The sequence below is a fragment of the Mytilus californianus genome, unplaced genomic scaffold, assembly GCF_021869535.1.
Source record: "Mytilus californianus isolate M0D057914Y unplaced genomic scaffold, xbMytCali1.0.p SCAF_12, whole genome shotgun sequence".
NCBI lineage: Eukaryota > Metazoa > Mollusca > Bivalvia > Mytilida > Mytilidae > Mytilus > Mytilus californianus.
The window spans coordinates 53,786,363-53,802,140 of record NW_026262604.1 but is presented as its reverse complement, the minus strand read 5'-3'; the positions used below and the strand labels follow the sequence as shown (position 1 = coordinate 53,802,140).

At 31.8% G+C, this 15,778-nt stretch overlaps 1 protein-coding gene across 1 annotated transcript in view; it reads left to right on the top strand.

Moving 5' to 3' along the window:
• Positions 1-15,778, top strand: part of LOC127721134 (uncharacterized) — a 165,536-nt gene that overhangs the window by 681 nt on the left and 149,077 nt on the right. Inside the window, exons 2-3 of the mRNA XM_052227809.1 lie at positions 4,865-5,080; positions 7,903-7,947. Of these exons, the coding sequence (XP_052083769.1) occupies positions 4,865-5,080; positions 7,903-7,947 (261 nt within the window). The remainder of the gene's footprint in view (positions 1-4,864; positions 5,081-7,902; positions 7,948-15,778) is intronic.

Here is a 15,778-nt window from a genome sequence, read left to right as displayed (position 1 = left end):
AAAGTATATGTATATGTTTTTAATGCTTTTACGGGAAAATATGAAACGTCTATCGTAGAATTAGTTAAAGTATCTACATTCATTTGCTGATTTTTTATCTATTCGGAGTTTGACTTGAACGACTTTCAAACTTATCTCTTAACGGCTTTGTTGCGGATGTACATGAGTGCGGTGTGTTCATTTGCGATGAACGGTTATAAATTCTAACAATGAGAAAATAATATAGCTTCAAAACAATACACATCCCATATAGACGAGTGACATTAACCATACAATTTCATTTTTAATGCACCCACCTAATATACGGCTAAATCAGATACCATTCGAAAGTACATCACATGTACTATCTTTTTTGCCCGGTCGTCAAATATTCGTATGGTGCAGTTTCCATCACGATGAAAGGTCAAGGACAGATAATTTCTAATTATACAAGATGTCAGTATTTTTACATATTCTGTCTTCTGAATAATGATATTTTGTATGGAAGTATGAAAATCTGTTAGAACAGATATTAGTAGTTACTTATCAAAAGCAATTTGAAATATCAATATCGGATTTTTAACAAATAGCGCCGTTTACCAGAAATTCCTGTGAAAATGATAAAAATGCGTGAAAACCAAAATTTTTGTCTGTGATTCAATTAATTTTCACCATAAAACCAAATAATATATTTTATTTAGTACTAAGGATGTTTTTGACATCATCACATTACTGCAATTACGCTTCTTGTTAATTAAACAGCCAATTATAACAACCCATGCAGTTGCCCAAAATACCATCATCTGCAAAAAGATATCCTTTTTAGCTGTTCTATCTTAAAACAAATTGTATGTAGTCAACATTAGGCTGAAAAACATTAATCTTAAAAGTGCAAAAAGGTTAAAGGATATAAAACACAGGGAATTCATGCTTTTAGGGGAAAGTTTGGGAGCGAAACTTTGATTTTTCAATATTTGTATGTTTTCTTGGTTGCTGATGCCGAAGTGAAAGCTATTATAAACTAGTCGCTGAAAATGTTCTTCATGCCTAGCCGAAGTATTTAATCCTATCAAAGTACGTAATTTCTTGTAAATAAATCGAGACATGTTGCAATTATATTTACTTACATTATTTTTTTTGATTTGGAAATTCTAGCAATTCGTTATAACATTTAATAATAACAATAATATTTACACTTCCTGAAAAGTTAACATATTAGTATATTGTAATATAAAGATGACTGATTGATTGTTGGTGTTTAACGCAATTTTCAGCACTATTGGCTACTAAAGTATTTTTGCAGCGATCAGTTTTTATTGGTCCACGGAGTGCCCAGGGAACCACCGACCTTTGGCAGGAAAACTGGCAATCTCCGTCAACAATATATTAGTTATATTTATTAGTATCAAGAACGAAATTACTATGTAGGTGTCACAACAAAAGATCTACCAATCAGCATCAATAGCCTTTTGTTAAAGTAGGCAACCTCTTACCAAAGCAGTTTTGATATTAATGTTTACTTCAGCATATGTTACAAATCAATTTCCCTAATAGAAACTGAAATATAAATGCATATGAACCGCTTTCACTTCAAATTTAAATGCCCATGATTTAGCATTAAAATTTCAATGTCGATGTGCAACATATTAATATTTTCATTTAAGGCATTCAGAAAAACATATTTTAGTAGATCGTCTGTCAAGCATTGATTAAATATTGGCATATTTTAAAAGATAGCACATGGACATTAAGAATATATACTGTTAAAATGAACTTATTTTATTTTAAAATATCTATACAATTGTGAGAAATGAAAATTATGGTTGAATGTTTTCAATTCTTTTAATTGGTTTTAGTGCGAAGGTCTTTAAACAATAATAAGTGATATTAATTGACATGAAAACAAAAAAATGTACAAAATGGTATGTATAAGTGTTAAAAACATGGGTTAAAACAACCTGACTAAAATTCAGATCTATCACGAGAGAGAGAGAGAGAGAGAGAGAGAGAGAGAGAGAGAGAGAGAGAGAGAGAGAGAGAGAGAGAGAGAGAGAGAGAGAGAGAGAGAGAGAGAGAGGGGAGGTTTATAACAATTGTTTTCCATTCGTTTGATGAGTTTGAGCTTTTGGTGTGGTCATTTGATAATGGAATTTCTGTTTTGAATTTTCCTTAGAGTCGTTTTTTTTTTTTTTTTTTTTACTTTTTTATGTCTTGTATCGATATCTGAGTTTTAAGTTCTGTTGTCTTTTATTCGCTCAGCTTTGAATCATCTGGTTTACTTTTCTTTTGTTGAAAGAAGAAAGAATATAATAAGGAAGCCAAAAAAAAGCAAAATGATCCCTATTTGCAGATGGTGTTTTTAGGGCAACTTCAAAAGCTTCATTAGAAGGCTGCATCCTGACCTATATCATATTAATTGAAGTTTGAAATGATGAAAAAATTATCTAGGCCTATAAACGATACATCTATTCTATTTTTTACATATAAATATTCAAACCTCAGGAAACATTCAGCTTTTATTGCAACTTTATCATTTTTCGAAGTTTTTTCAAGAAATGCAATTTTCTGTAAATATTGCGCAATCACCATTTTAGTTTGCAACTGTTTGGAATTATGGGATTTTGTTTTATAAGGTTCAGATAATTTTTAGAAAAAAAATATCATACAAGTACCAGAAAAGGGCATTTCGTTTAATTCTAGCAAAAGTTAGGAATGTTCAGTTTTGACCTTTGATTTAACGGAAATTGCACTGTGCGAATTATTGACGACAAGGCAAAACAGAAAGTACAGTTAATAGGCTTTCGAATGATATATAATATAGCCGTATGTTAGGTGGGTGCATAAAAGTCGTTAACTACGCGTCTTTTTGAAAACTGTCACTCGCCTAATACTAACAGGCAAATAATAATGTTTTGCTCCGCAACAAGATAAGTAAATTCATAAATCATTCATTAATATAAGTAACTTTATCTGAGTTATCTCTCCTTAAATGGCAAAAAGGCAAAAATGTTATCAAACAAAAAATATTCTGTACTTGTACGAAACAATTTATTTCATTCAGTTAAACATTTTACAAATGAATTGTATTCTTCTCTCAAAATGTGCCCATTTCATTAAAGATCTAGACCGATTGTTTCCTGCTATTTCACAACCAAAGATGGCAGAAGACACCCGATCGGAATTTACCTTAAATGATCAATGCTAAGCTGTGTTTTTCGCTGATATATTAATATAGCAGCGGGTCTACCGTTCAAGAACGATTTTCTGAATATTTCGCTAAACTAAGACTGACCACAAAGATTTACATCTAGGTAATTATAGGATTGTTACCATCCTACAGATAAATCTAAAGTCTATACAATCATACTATATTGTATTTGAATATTTTGATTAAGGCTTATTCCATTTTGTTGCTACCAAAAGTTAAGATTCTATTAAAATATATTGAATATATGGAAGTTTGCATTTGGACACTTGTACTGAACTTATATAAACTACCAACTTCAATCCATAAGTAAACGACATGGTTTTCATTGAAAAGATACAATCGTTTTATGACTTAATTAGTGTAAAGTAACTATTCTTAATAAATACACTAAAACTAAATAAAAAGTATGACTTACATAAAATTGATTTATGAAAGATAACGATAATGCAGAATCTTGTTGGAAATCAAATTCATGTAGTTCATCAATGATATAAGACGATCAATACTGAGCACCATTTTTAAGAAACTAAAAGGATATCTTGTATTATTTTGAATAAAATCAAATAAACATATAATTTTCCTTAACACCTTCTCCAAACTGTTATATGTGTGATCATATTTTGGGACAATTAAAACTAACGCGTAAATGAAACCCTCAGGTCAACATGCAGATATCAGCAATATATATATATATATATATATATACATGTCTAAATTGAAAACAACGTTCAAACCTATGATTGCGTTGGATAAAAACTGCAATTTTTATACGTGTGCATGCAAAACAAATTTCTTTGTTGAGGGGTCTAAATACAGCACAAACAACACATATATGCATGACCCATAAGTAAAGCTACACATCGATTAAACGATCTGTGAATTTACTGAAAAAAAACACAAATCTTACATTAAATATTCTCTAATTGACCAAATTAAATTTAGAAACAAGCACAATTGACCAATGAATATGCTCCACACTTGGTTCGGGTAAATGAAAGGTAGCAAGACAAAAGGAAACCGGGCTTATAATATTATGATGTCTTACACTAGACGCGCCACTTGCCTACATTAGTGAGTCTCGAATCGGAACAGTGTAAAGGACAAAGTTTACAACCATTGAGAAACACAACCTCTTCTCAATTTAAACAATTAGGAGATCTGTTCATTGTCCATGAGATACATAAATGGCCTTTATAGTTCAATTATTATGTTTAAGGAAAGATTGTTACTTTGTTTGCCGTTTGTAATGTAAGATTGTGAATTCGTTTGTTACGTTTATATGACAGAGTTACTGGTAATTGCAATTGTATAAAGCATGCCATATTTGAATTGATAATTAAAATAATGAGGATCAATTCTTTATATCAAGATATTTGAGGGGCTTTGGTTGCTAAGTAGTTAAAGTAGTTCAACTACATAATTACTAACCTGTCACCTGAGATTATACATTCGAAACTAGCACGTGGCAAGAGCGTTTGACTTCATTCCTAATTGACTATAATTGCCGGTTTGCCTGCCGAACGTCAATGATTCTCTCAATAAACTCCGGTTTTCTTCACCCATAAGTGCCTGCAACGATAAAGCTGCCAGTGCTGCACGTAGCGTTAAACATAATCACTTAATCAAGCAATCAACATTTGAAAACTTAAAAAAAGTATACTAATGTATTATTTGTAGACTGTTTTCCACTATACTCTGGAGATATAGCAAGAATCAAATGCCAGACATTCAGTGCAGTAAACATTGACAATATGAAGTATGATAACGAAATTTGTGAAGCTTCCATGTTGTCCAAAAACCAATATCTCTCAGAAAAGAAAATATGTGAAAATTCGTTTACATGTTCCATCGAAAACACTGATAAAAGTGAAAGCATTGATGTTCACTGTACAGGTTTGTGCGTACTCAAAATAGTCTTATTTTGGTATATGCCAATTTTTTGGTTAGTTTTAAACAATGGCATAACAAAAAACTGTTTTAAAGATATTTAAAAGACTGTTGATGTAAGTAAAATGTAAGGCTGATTGCTAGCTGTGTTTCATTCAATTTAACTTGAACATAGGCTAACAATAGCGATGGTCGTTCAATTATGACAAGTTTGACATGTTTATAAGTTCAAAGCGATATATTACTGCACCAAGGACATGAATTTTACTAACATTGCTATAACAGGGACAATATAATGGCTCGTATGGTACCTCCCTTTAAATTTTCATTAAGTATTTCCTGCTGAGGGGTATGTGATATTTACCTAGCTGATGGAACACGATTTGTGCTAGATTACAATTACAATTGAAACTAAATCATGTCTGTTTAAGTTAACACATGCGGCGGAGTACAACTAAGCTGTTGTGAACTACCGTAATATCATATGTCAAACATAAGAGTATCAAAATTGAAGCAAAATCATAAAAAGCTCGAATTTGTAAAATAGTAAGAGCAATTTCTGACCAGCATTTTAAATGTGTTACCTGCAGTGATAATACAGTAATGTAAAAATTGGATAACATCAACAAATAAATGATAAAGATTTGTGCAAGCAGAAATTAAGAAATAAACATGTATATGGGTATTTCAGAATTATAGAAGACTAAAGACTGAGTAACATAAACCTTACCAAAAACCGGGGTTCTATAAGGTGCTTCTGAGAAAAAACAAACCCTGCTCCACATGTCTCAGCCGTTGTGTTGTTAATATAGGTACACATTCAGTGATAAATCTAATTCGGTGATGTCACATTAGACGAAAAGATGATGGGGTTTTGGTTACGACGGTTGAAATATATCCGTCGTCAACTATAAAACAAATATTTTATATTGTTCAACCAACTCGTGATGGCGTCCATGGGATTTTTGAAGGAAGGACTTCAACTTCACCACTTGGAATTCTTTAATAGCTTCTTTGTAAGCAGCAAGTCCGTATCAAGGAAATCATGATAGCAAGTATTGTGTCATCTAGGAGAACTATATATATATATATATCTACTCCATATGCAAGCGATGCTGAAATGTTGCTATATAGAGATAGAACGTTCACAGTTGGGACGCTCATTTAATCTTTTGCGTTGTAAAGTTTTAACCTAATATCATTGTCAATTTTAAGATATGAATTAAAATATGAGAAAGACTTAATTTTATCTATTGTATCCTTCATTTCAAAATCAAGAGGATATATATGTTCCACACTTTGCATTATCTAATGACCGGACATTATCTTTATAGCGGAAGGTGACTTTTAAGAATGATGCTAGTTTCTTTACGTTCTCCCTTAGAAGCTCCTGTATGACATCTGTCTAGTATAAAAAAGGGAACAAGTTGGCAAGAAGAGAAGCACAGTTGGTTCTAATGGGAATACTGATTGTATGTTTTCTTTTGGTGTTTTGAAGAATTACATATGGTCCCTAAGAGGTCTTTTGTGGTTGTGTCATTGACTTGCTACCGTATTGATGTATACGTCACACTTCCTTTTATTATTGGAAGGTGAGGTTTCCGCTAGACTAACGGTTTCGGCATTAAACAAGTCAACACAAAATGCTGACAACAGGTCTGGTGATACCCTCGGACAAGTCAACCAGCAGTGGCATCGACCAAGCCGGTGTGAAAACTCGAAAAAGATACCAGGCTTATTTGTTACTCCAAGCGAGCGATTTGTCTAGATAAGGCTCATCAGTTAGGCTCGAAAGAAACAAAAATCAAAGGCAAACATCAAAAACGAAGTTCAAGAGCATTGCAAAAATTCCTAAAAGTTGTCACAGATGTAAAAAGTAGTGGAAAATATTGCTTGAAAACGGACTATCAAGGTTTTACTAAGGATTGATGTATTATATTTATCCGTCTTGTCTCTTAAACGAATAGAGAAATCATTGCCATTTGGATCGTGTCGAAACTTGTTTTTATACTAGGTAAAACATATTACGATGTTTACATGTATGTGTAACCGAATATTAGAGAAAATTAGAATGCATGTTCAAGTGCATATCTCTGTTTTCTTTTTCTTTCCGGTATGTTCAAATAAAGCGGAATACCCGCAAGGAAATCTGGTTTTGCTATTAAAATGACAGATATATCAAAAGGAAAACGAGCCGAATTTCGATTTCCATCTTAAATGACAGTAGTTATTTGAATATTAGTCATTTGTTATTTTCAAGCTATAATTTCATTTATGATGGATTTAGTAATTATGAATACAAGAAAATGTTATGTGTAATACAATCAATGGCATTCGTTCGATATCAGTCATAGAACGGTTGCACAGGCTTGAAAGAGACACATTTCTAAGTACATATATATACTAAGTGTATATGGTAAGGCTGCTACTATACCACACGTCATAATAATCCCCAAACAAAATAATCTTCGAAATTCAATTGGTGTTTCATATTGAAATGGGTGTGATATTGAAGAAACCACATGGTATTCTCCTTTCAAATAAAATATCTTTTTATCAAATGTTTTGCGTCGAAGAATTTATTTAAAAGTATCAAATGATTTGTTACGATTCAAGAAGAAGATAAAGTTCACATGCTCTTTAAGTTTTGAAAATATTTATTATATAATTTAGCAAACTAGGTGAAGACGGAAACTACGAAATATCTTACTAGTAGTGTAATTTATTTGTTCATCAAAGATTTTATTTATGTTATATAGTTTTGTGATCCTTTTTTAACTGTTTGTATTTATTTGTTTTTTCTATGTTTGAAAAATCATCTATTTTAGTTGGCAATAGCATACCAGGTGATGACACAACTATGGAATCTCATGGTAGGTTAATTTATAAATGACATATATAATCACATACCAAAGTAAATGATTCTGAGTCTGACATGGTCATTTTGATCCTAACATCATCTGAAAGGTCTGAACAGTCAAATAGTCGGCCTCGTAGTCAATTTTCCTACTGATGTTATGTAGTAACTTCAGTACCATTCAGACTTTCGCTTTCAGTCGTTTCAGTACTGTTCAGTAGCTTTTCAAATAATTAAAGTTTTTTTTTTTTTTTTTACAGTATTAGCTTTTTTGGGTTATCATTCGTCTATTTGAAATATAAGCAAAATGGTGTACTTAACCGAAACCTCATCAATGTCTAATAGTGCCTTAAAAGCTTTTTTTGGTATCTGAAAATATTTCTGTAAGTTGCAGACTTTTGATTAGTGAAAGTTTAATTGATGATACAAATGTTTGTAAGATATAGGGCTATTCAAAGGTTGACGTATTGTATTATTCTTGGAGATATATACCATATCATGATATACGTTTGGTTTAGCATGGTAATATAGTGCTATTTTATGTTTGGAAAGGTGTCTATTACCTAGGACCGTATGATGACCTTTATACATTTTCCCCATATTTTTGGGTGGTTCATTGGTTTACTGTCTTTTTGATAGATATCTTAAATTCCCTTCGAAAAATGATTTATCACATCAAAATGAAAGCATAAATCATGTGTGAAATAGAAGCTTTTTCCTTCTCGCTAAAAAAGAAAGACCTTTAAAGTATCAGATCATTAAGAAGAGACGTTTAAGCTCCGACATTCTAAAATTCAAAGCCTAGAGTGTTTTTTTTTCTTTAAATTCACTTTTAATTTTTAAAATCTATCAAGCCTGTTTTGTGCGACTTATTTTTCTGTGACCAATTCATCTGAAAATGTCCTGAAATCCAGAGGTCAAACAGTCAAACTTATATAACAGAGGAAAGAACAATAAGAAATTATCATGTTACCAGTTATGATTCATATGTAATCATTTCTATTAAAGTTCGCATACCAGTTGATGACAGAAGTACGAAATATCATGGTAGGCTTATTTATTACGAAATTGTTTGTTCAAATAAATTCAAAAATTTCTTTTTCTTTTTGCTTTGTTAATTTTTGTTAACAATTTTATACTTTTATCATTTTATTGTATTTCATTGACGATTGTAATCATTATTCTTTAAAGAAAGCCGCAAACCATTATCCACCGTTATAATGTTTAGCATATTTTTTTTCTGAAAGTAAAATGACTTTTGTCCAAACAGTTTTTCAAAAATTCCATTAAATTTTGACAACGTCATATTGATGTCTGAATATGACAGAAGATAGATTCTTCAGTTGTACAATTCATACGCAATCCAATCAATGTCAAAAGTTCATGCATATGGAAAAAAAATTACTTAATGAGTCCAATCATACTAATACTATTCCAAAGTGTTATATTAATATAATACAACGAGGGGATGCGAAAGATACCCATCAGTCGAAAATAAACTGACAACGCCACGGCTAAAAAAGAAAAGAAACAACTGACAATCAACAGTACACAAAACACAACATAGGATTTGATATTTTGGAATAAACAGAATCAGTATTATGCAGCAGGACAATAAACATTATCAAACAGTGAACATTTCACATCTGTTTTATGTTTTGCTATTTTAGTTGGCAAACCAGTTGATGACAGTAGTACGGAATCTCATCGTAAGTTAATGTATTAATTAAATGTTATTCCAACTAACACCAGCAATTTTCTTTAAGTTGTAATTTTTAATTGATTGTTTATTTCTTTAATGTTTTTGTAATAGTTATTTGTTTGTTACGTTTTGCACTGGCACTGAAATAATACAACTGTTTTTATATTTTGAATATAATTTATTTCAGGTGAGTATAGTATACCAGATGATGACGCAAGTAAGAAAACCATTGGTATGATTGATGATAAAATTGAGAATGGAAATGGGGAATGTGTCAAAGAGACAACAACCCGACCACAGAACAGACAACAGCAGAAGGCCACCAACAGGTCTTCAATGCAGCGAGAAATTCCCGCACCCGGAGGCGTCCTTCAGCTGGCCCCTAAACAAATATATATACTAGTTCAGTGATAATGAACGCCATACTAAACTCCAAATTGTACACAAGAAACTAAAATTAAAAATAATACAAGACTAACAAAGGCTAGAGGCTCCTGACTTGGGACAGGCGCAAAATTGCGGCGGGGTTAAACATGTTTATGAGATCTCAACCCTCCCCCTATACCTCTAGCCAATGTAGAAAAGTAAACGCATAACAATACGCACATTAAAATTCAGTTCAAGAGAAGTCCGAGTCTGATGTCAGAAGATGTAACCAAAGAAAATAAACAAAATGACAATAATACATAAATAACAACAGACTTCTAGCAGTTAACTGACATGCCAGCTCCAGACTTCAATTAAACTGATTGAAAGATTATGTCTTCATCATATGAATATCAGGCACAATCCTTCCCGTTAGGGGTTTAGTATCATACCATCATAACATATATGAGAAGAACATAACCCGTGTCATGCCAACAACTGGTTTTTAAATAAATGTGTTTAGTGCCGATGCAAAGACCCTATAAGTGAATCAATATTAACGCCAAAATATGCAATCTTTAATGACCTGACAACAGTATCGTAACTATATCCCTTCTTAATAAGTCTATTTAAAGGTTTTGTTAGTTTCAGAGGTGAATACTGACATTTTTGTGCTTTATAAAGAATATTTCCATAAAAAATTGGATGTGAAATACCTGAACGTATAAGAAGTCTGCATGTTGAGCTATATTTACGAATGATGTCCTTATACCGATGATAAAATTTAGTAAATGTTTTGACTAGTTTGTGATATCGAAAACCCTGGTGTAATAATTTTTCAGTAATTCATAAATTTCTCTCGTTAAAATCTAAAACATTGTTACATTCACGAGCGAATCGTACAAGTTGAGATATATAAACACCGTAAGATGGTGACAAGGGAACGTCACCATCTAAAAATGGATAATTAACGATAGGAAATGAAAATCATCTCTTTTATCATATATTTTAGTATTAAGCTTTCCGTTAATGATATAGATATCAAGATCGAGGAAAGGGCAGTGGTCATTGTTAGTATTAGCTTTATTTAAAGTAAGTTCAACAGGATAAATTTCTTTAGTATACATACTGAAGTCGTCATTATTGAGAGCCAAAATATCATCCAAATATCTAAAAGTATTATTAAATTTGTGTATCAGATGTTGTTTCGATGGGTCTTTACTGATTTTTGTCATAAATTGTAACTCATAGCAATACAAAAAAAGGTCCGCAATAAGTGGTGCACAGTTAGTCCCCATTGGAATTCCGATAACCTGACGATATACGGAATCTCCAAAGCGAACAAAAATGTTATCTAGTAAAAATTCAAGGGCATATATAGTATCAAAGCATGTCCAATTGACATAGTTTTTTTGTTTATTGTTACTAAAAAATGACCTAAAAGAGTTTGAACATATATATTCACATTCTGACTTTTTAAATGCCCATTTAATTAGGTGTGTGAATTTTTTCTTAATGAGAATGTGAGGCAATGTGGTATATAGGGTAGAAAAATCAAAACTTTGAACAGATTCAAAATCACCAATATATGCATGCAATTTATCAAGTACTTCCAACGAGTTCTTGACACTCCAAAAGTAATTAATTCCACTATTTTCGAAGGCCTTATTTGAACAATTTATTATCAGGTTTTTGATTGTACCAAGTGTACTGGTAAGAAGAATAGACAATTTAGTAGTGGAACAATGGCTTGAAGACGAAATGAATCTATATTTGTAAGGTGTTTTGTGTAGCTTCGGAAGCCAATACATAGTTGGGACTTTCATTGTATTTGGTTCTGCTTGTAAAGCGGTAGCTAAAAGTTTATGTTTGTTACAGATGTCGTTTTCTGAAAATGGAGTCAGTTGGAATGTTGGTGAATTGGTGATTTCTTTTTTCAGAACCTCAATGTAAAATTTACGTCAAACAATAATAATATTATTAGCAGCTTTATCGGCCGGGACAAAAACAAATTCCTTGGCTAGTTCTTTTAGTTTATGTTTGATACGAGAAATAGGTTTATTGTGGTTATTGTTAAGAGTAAAATGTTCTTTAAAATGTTGAATACGTATATCAACTATGTTCATTACTGATTTAAAAAAAGAGTCCAAAGATTTTTTGTCAGCTTTTTCCCGTTTTATCCATTTCAAACAGTAAGTATGGAGTGAGTCGTGGATGATATTACGACACTCATTCCAATTAATAATTGACGGGGGACGATATTTAGGTCCTTTACTGAGGAATGATTTTAACTCTCGGTCTTGAACGATGTTAAGATCTCCTGTTATAACATGGGAAATGGGTCCATAAATGTATTCGGAATTACTGCAATTACATGAAGTAGGTGTATTTTCACTGATATTAACATCTTTACACAATTGGCTATAATTAAACACAAATTTCCGGGTAGATTTCTTGTAAATATAACAAATAAGAGGGAGCTCAGTATTATCAAAATATCCCGGAATTTGTTCTTTAACAGAATGGTCGTTAAAAATACCGGCAAAATTTACAAAATCAAAACCTTTATTGACATACTTTATTTTAATAAACTGTTTTTTATGATCTTCAGGGCGATCAATTTTGGGAAACAGTTTAGAATAACAATATGCCATTATAATTTGAACGATTTCATACTTAGGACTGCTATATGAAATTGTGTTGCAATCCTCTAAAATTTTATTTAACTTATTAACCGGTAATGAACAGAGCTTTGTTAATGTACGATTGCCAATGAGACAACTCTCCTCAAGAGACTAAATGACATAGAAGTTTACAACTATAGATCACCGTAAAAGTCTTTAACACTGAGCAAAACCTATACCACATAGTCAGCTATAAAAGGCCCTGATAAGACAAATGTAAAACAATTAATACGAGAAAACTAGCAACATGGTTTATGTACAAAACAATGAACGAAAAACATATATGATATACAGCAACAAAGGACATTCACTGAGATACAGGCTTCTGACTTGGGACATGCACATACAGAATATAGATGAGTTAAACTAGTTAGTTGGCACCAAACTCTCCCCCTAACCTAGGATAGTGGTGTAACAGTACAACATAAGAACAAACCATAAAAATCAGTTGAAAAAGGCTTAACTCATCACATCGATATAAAGTAGAAAAACATCTCTAACAAAACATAGACCGGACGTGGTAGGGTATTCATACATCCCCAATACTAAAAAGACACTAAGTACAGATCTGAGAGTGCTCGCAGTTACTGAGAGCTAGATCAAAGCCAATAAAAACTATTAAAAAATCATACATCTCAGACTAAAATACCAATCAGTACACACATAACATCCAATGGATTTCGTCTAAAGACGTCATTAACAGTCAGAGAAAAATATGACCTTGTGTAATGCATGCTAACCAAGACTTCGTTGGTTTAAAAACAGATTTAATGACGTCCCTAGAATGAGTTCAATTACAGACGTATCACTTTGTTTATGGGGATTAAATTTTCTATCTGAAAATAAAGTCTTGCGTATTTTATTATTTTTTCGCAATTTCAAGAATCAAATGATGTCCATCATACTGCTCGTGTGCATTTGATAAATTATAAAGAGAGGGTTCTCCGATTTATACGTATTTCTGGTATAACAAACATGCCTTAAATTATCAGTTGAACAATTTAGAAATAAGTAAGAACCTAAGGTTGCAACTCCTTCAGGCAAAGTTGACGTTAGTTGAATTTGGCGATTTTTTTGATTTTTTCATAAAGCTCCTCCCGGGTTTCGGTACTAGTTCAATTTTTGCTTTGGGTGTTCCTAATGAATGCAAACCATGAAAAGCCCATGAAATGACAGAATACGTATTATGCAGCAAGACAATAAACATTATCTTACAGTGAACATTTCACATCTGTTTTATGTTTTGCTATTTTCAGTCGGCAAACCAGTTGATGACAGAAGTACGGAATCTCATGGTAAACTAATTTATCAATTAAATACTTGTCCAACTAACTCCAGCAATTTTCTTTATGTTCTGATTTTTTAATTGATTAGATATAAGAAGATGTGGTATGAGTGCAAATGATCCTATTTTAGGTGTTTAATGTATGTTTTAAAGTTTTCCGATGCATTCTACATCTGTTTAAATAAATATTCTACATTCTGAAAAGGAAAAAACCTCTCAATTGTTCACGAAAAATTGACATTTTAAGCATTACTACTTTTTTCACTTGTGTGTAATATGTGCTTTGCAACATATTCAAAAAATTATTTGATACATGATATCATAAAATTAATTCGTTTTTATTAGGGTATTGACATCGTTGAAAACAAATATGTACATTCTCCGTTGATAAATTTTAAAATGACGCTTAGTTGATATTAGATGAATTTGGCTATTTTTTCATATTCTATTTGGTCATATGGCTCTTCACGTGTTCCACCTTGACTTTATAATATTAAGCTTTGTGTGTTCCTGATGAAGTTAGGGGCCTCGGTGACCAAGTGGTCTTAGTAATCGAACTATTGTATCAATAGTCGGTCAACATTGCGGTTGTGTGTTTGAAAACCCGCACGTGACAAGTGCAGTCGATTCCAATCTTAATTGACTAGGATTGCCAGTTAGTTTAAACTTATTTTATTGTTCAGAAACTAAACAAATGGATGACACACAAGTTTTACAACTTAGTAATGTCTTCTCCAGTACATACACTATTTACAAATAAATGAACATTAAAAGAAATATGCAATATATATATACATATACTTTTTTATAACGTATGAAGACGTTGAAAATGAAGTGGAAATTGGTTTAGGTATATAAAACTTTGCGAGTCGATGATTTTACACAACTAATCGAACGCACCTTTTGATCATTTGGTGTTCTACTTAGTACATTTAACACGTATTTATATATATATATACCATACATAACGCATAAAATAGTGTATCGTTGTGCATGGCATAGAAGGTTAATCTACTACGAATTGAGTTTTGAAAAAGGATTTATACACATAGTTCTAGACTGTAAGCACAATCTATGTGTTTAATAGCTTTTACAAAAGTACTTAGGCTACAAAGTTTGCCATTATTTTATCGACTCGCAAAGTTTATTTCGCTTAATAAGGTGACAGATATGACCATGCGATAAGTATGTGTACTTATTATCATTACAATTACAATGGTTTGTTATGCGAAGGAAAACGTCCAGTATCTTTAATATATTTATGAACATTCAAAAAAATTGTAGTATTTATTACGGTGGTAAGGAGTTCATTACCATATAATAAAATATCAGTATTTAGTTGTAAATCGCCTAAGTCTAACAGAGTTAGCTCTCCAAATAAAGTATTTCTATGTAAAGTGTATCTGTAACAATTAAACAAATAGTGTCCTACACTTTCATTTCTATAACCACATAAACATGATGGATCAGGAACCAAATTACAACGAAAAAAAATCACTGTTTAATGAACTACACTCATTTCTTAATCTTGTGTGAAGAACGTTCATATACCGATCTCCACAGTAAAAATAATTCGGCTTCTTCTTTAACTGAAAGTACTTTTGTTGCAATTTGAGTTTGAAGTTTGAGAAAGTTGGAAGTTGGCGCAAGCTCAAATCCAAAGAATTCCATAATTTAACTGTAGCTGGAAAAAAAAATTGTTGATACATGGTTAACCTACTAGCTGGTTGTGTAATATTTTGACTATTACGCAAATCATATGAACTAGTTTCAGCGACTGTAGGTGGCACTAGCTCCGTTAAATAGTCCG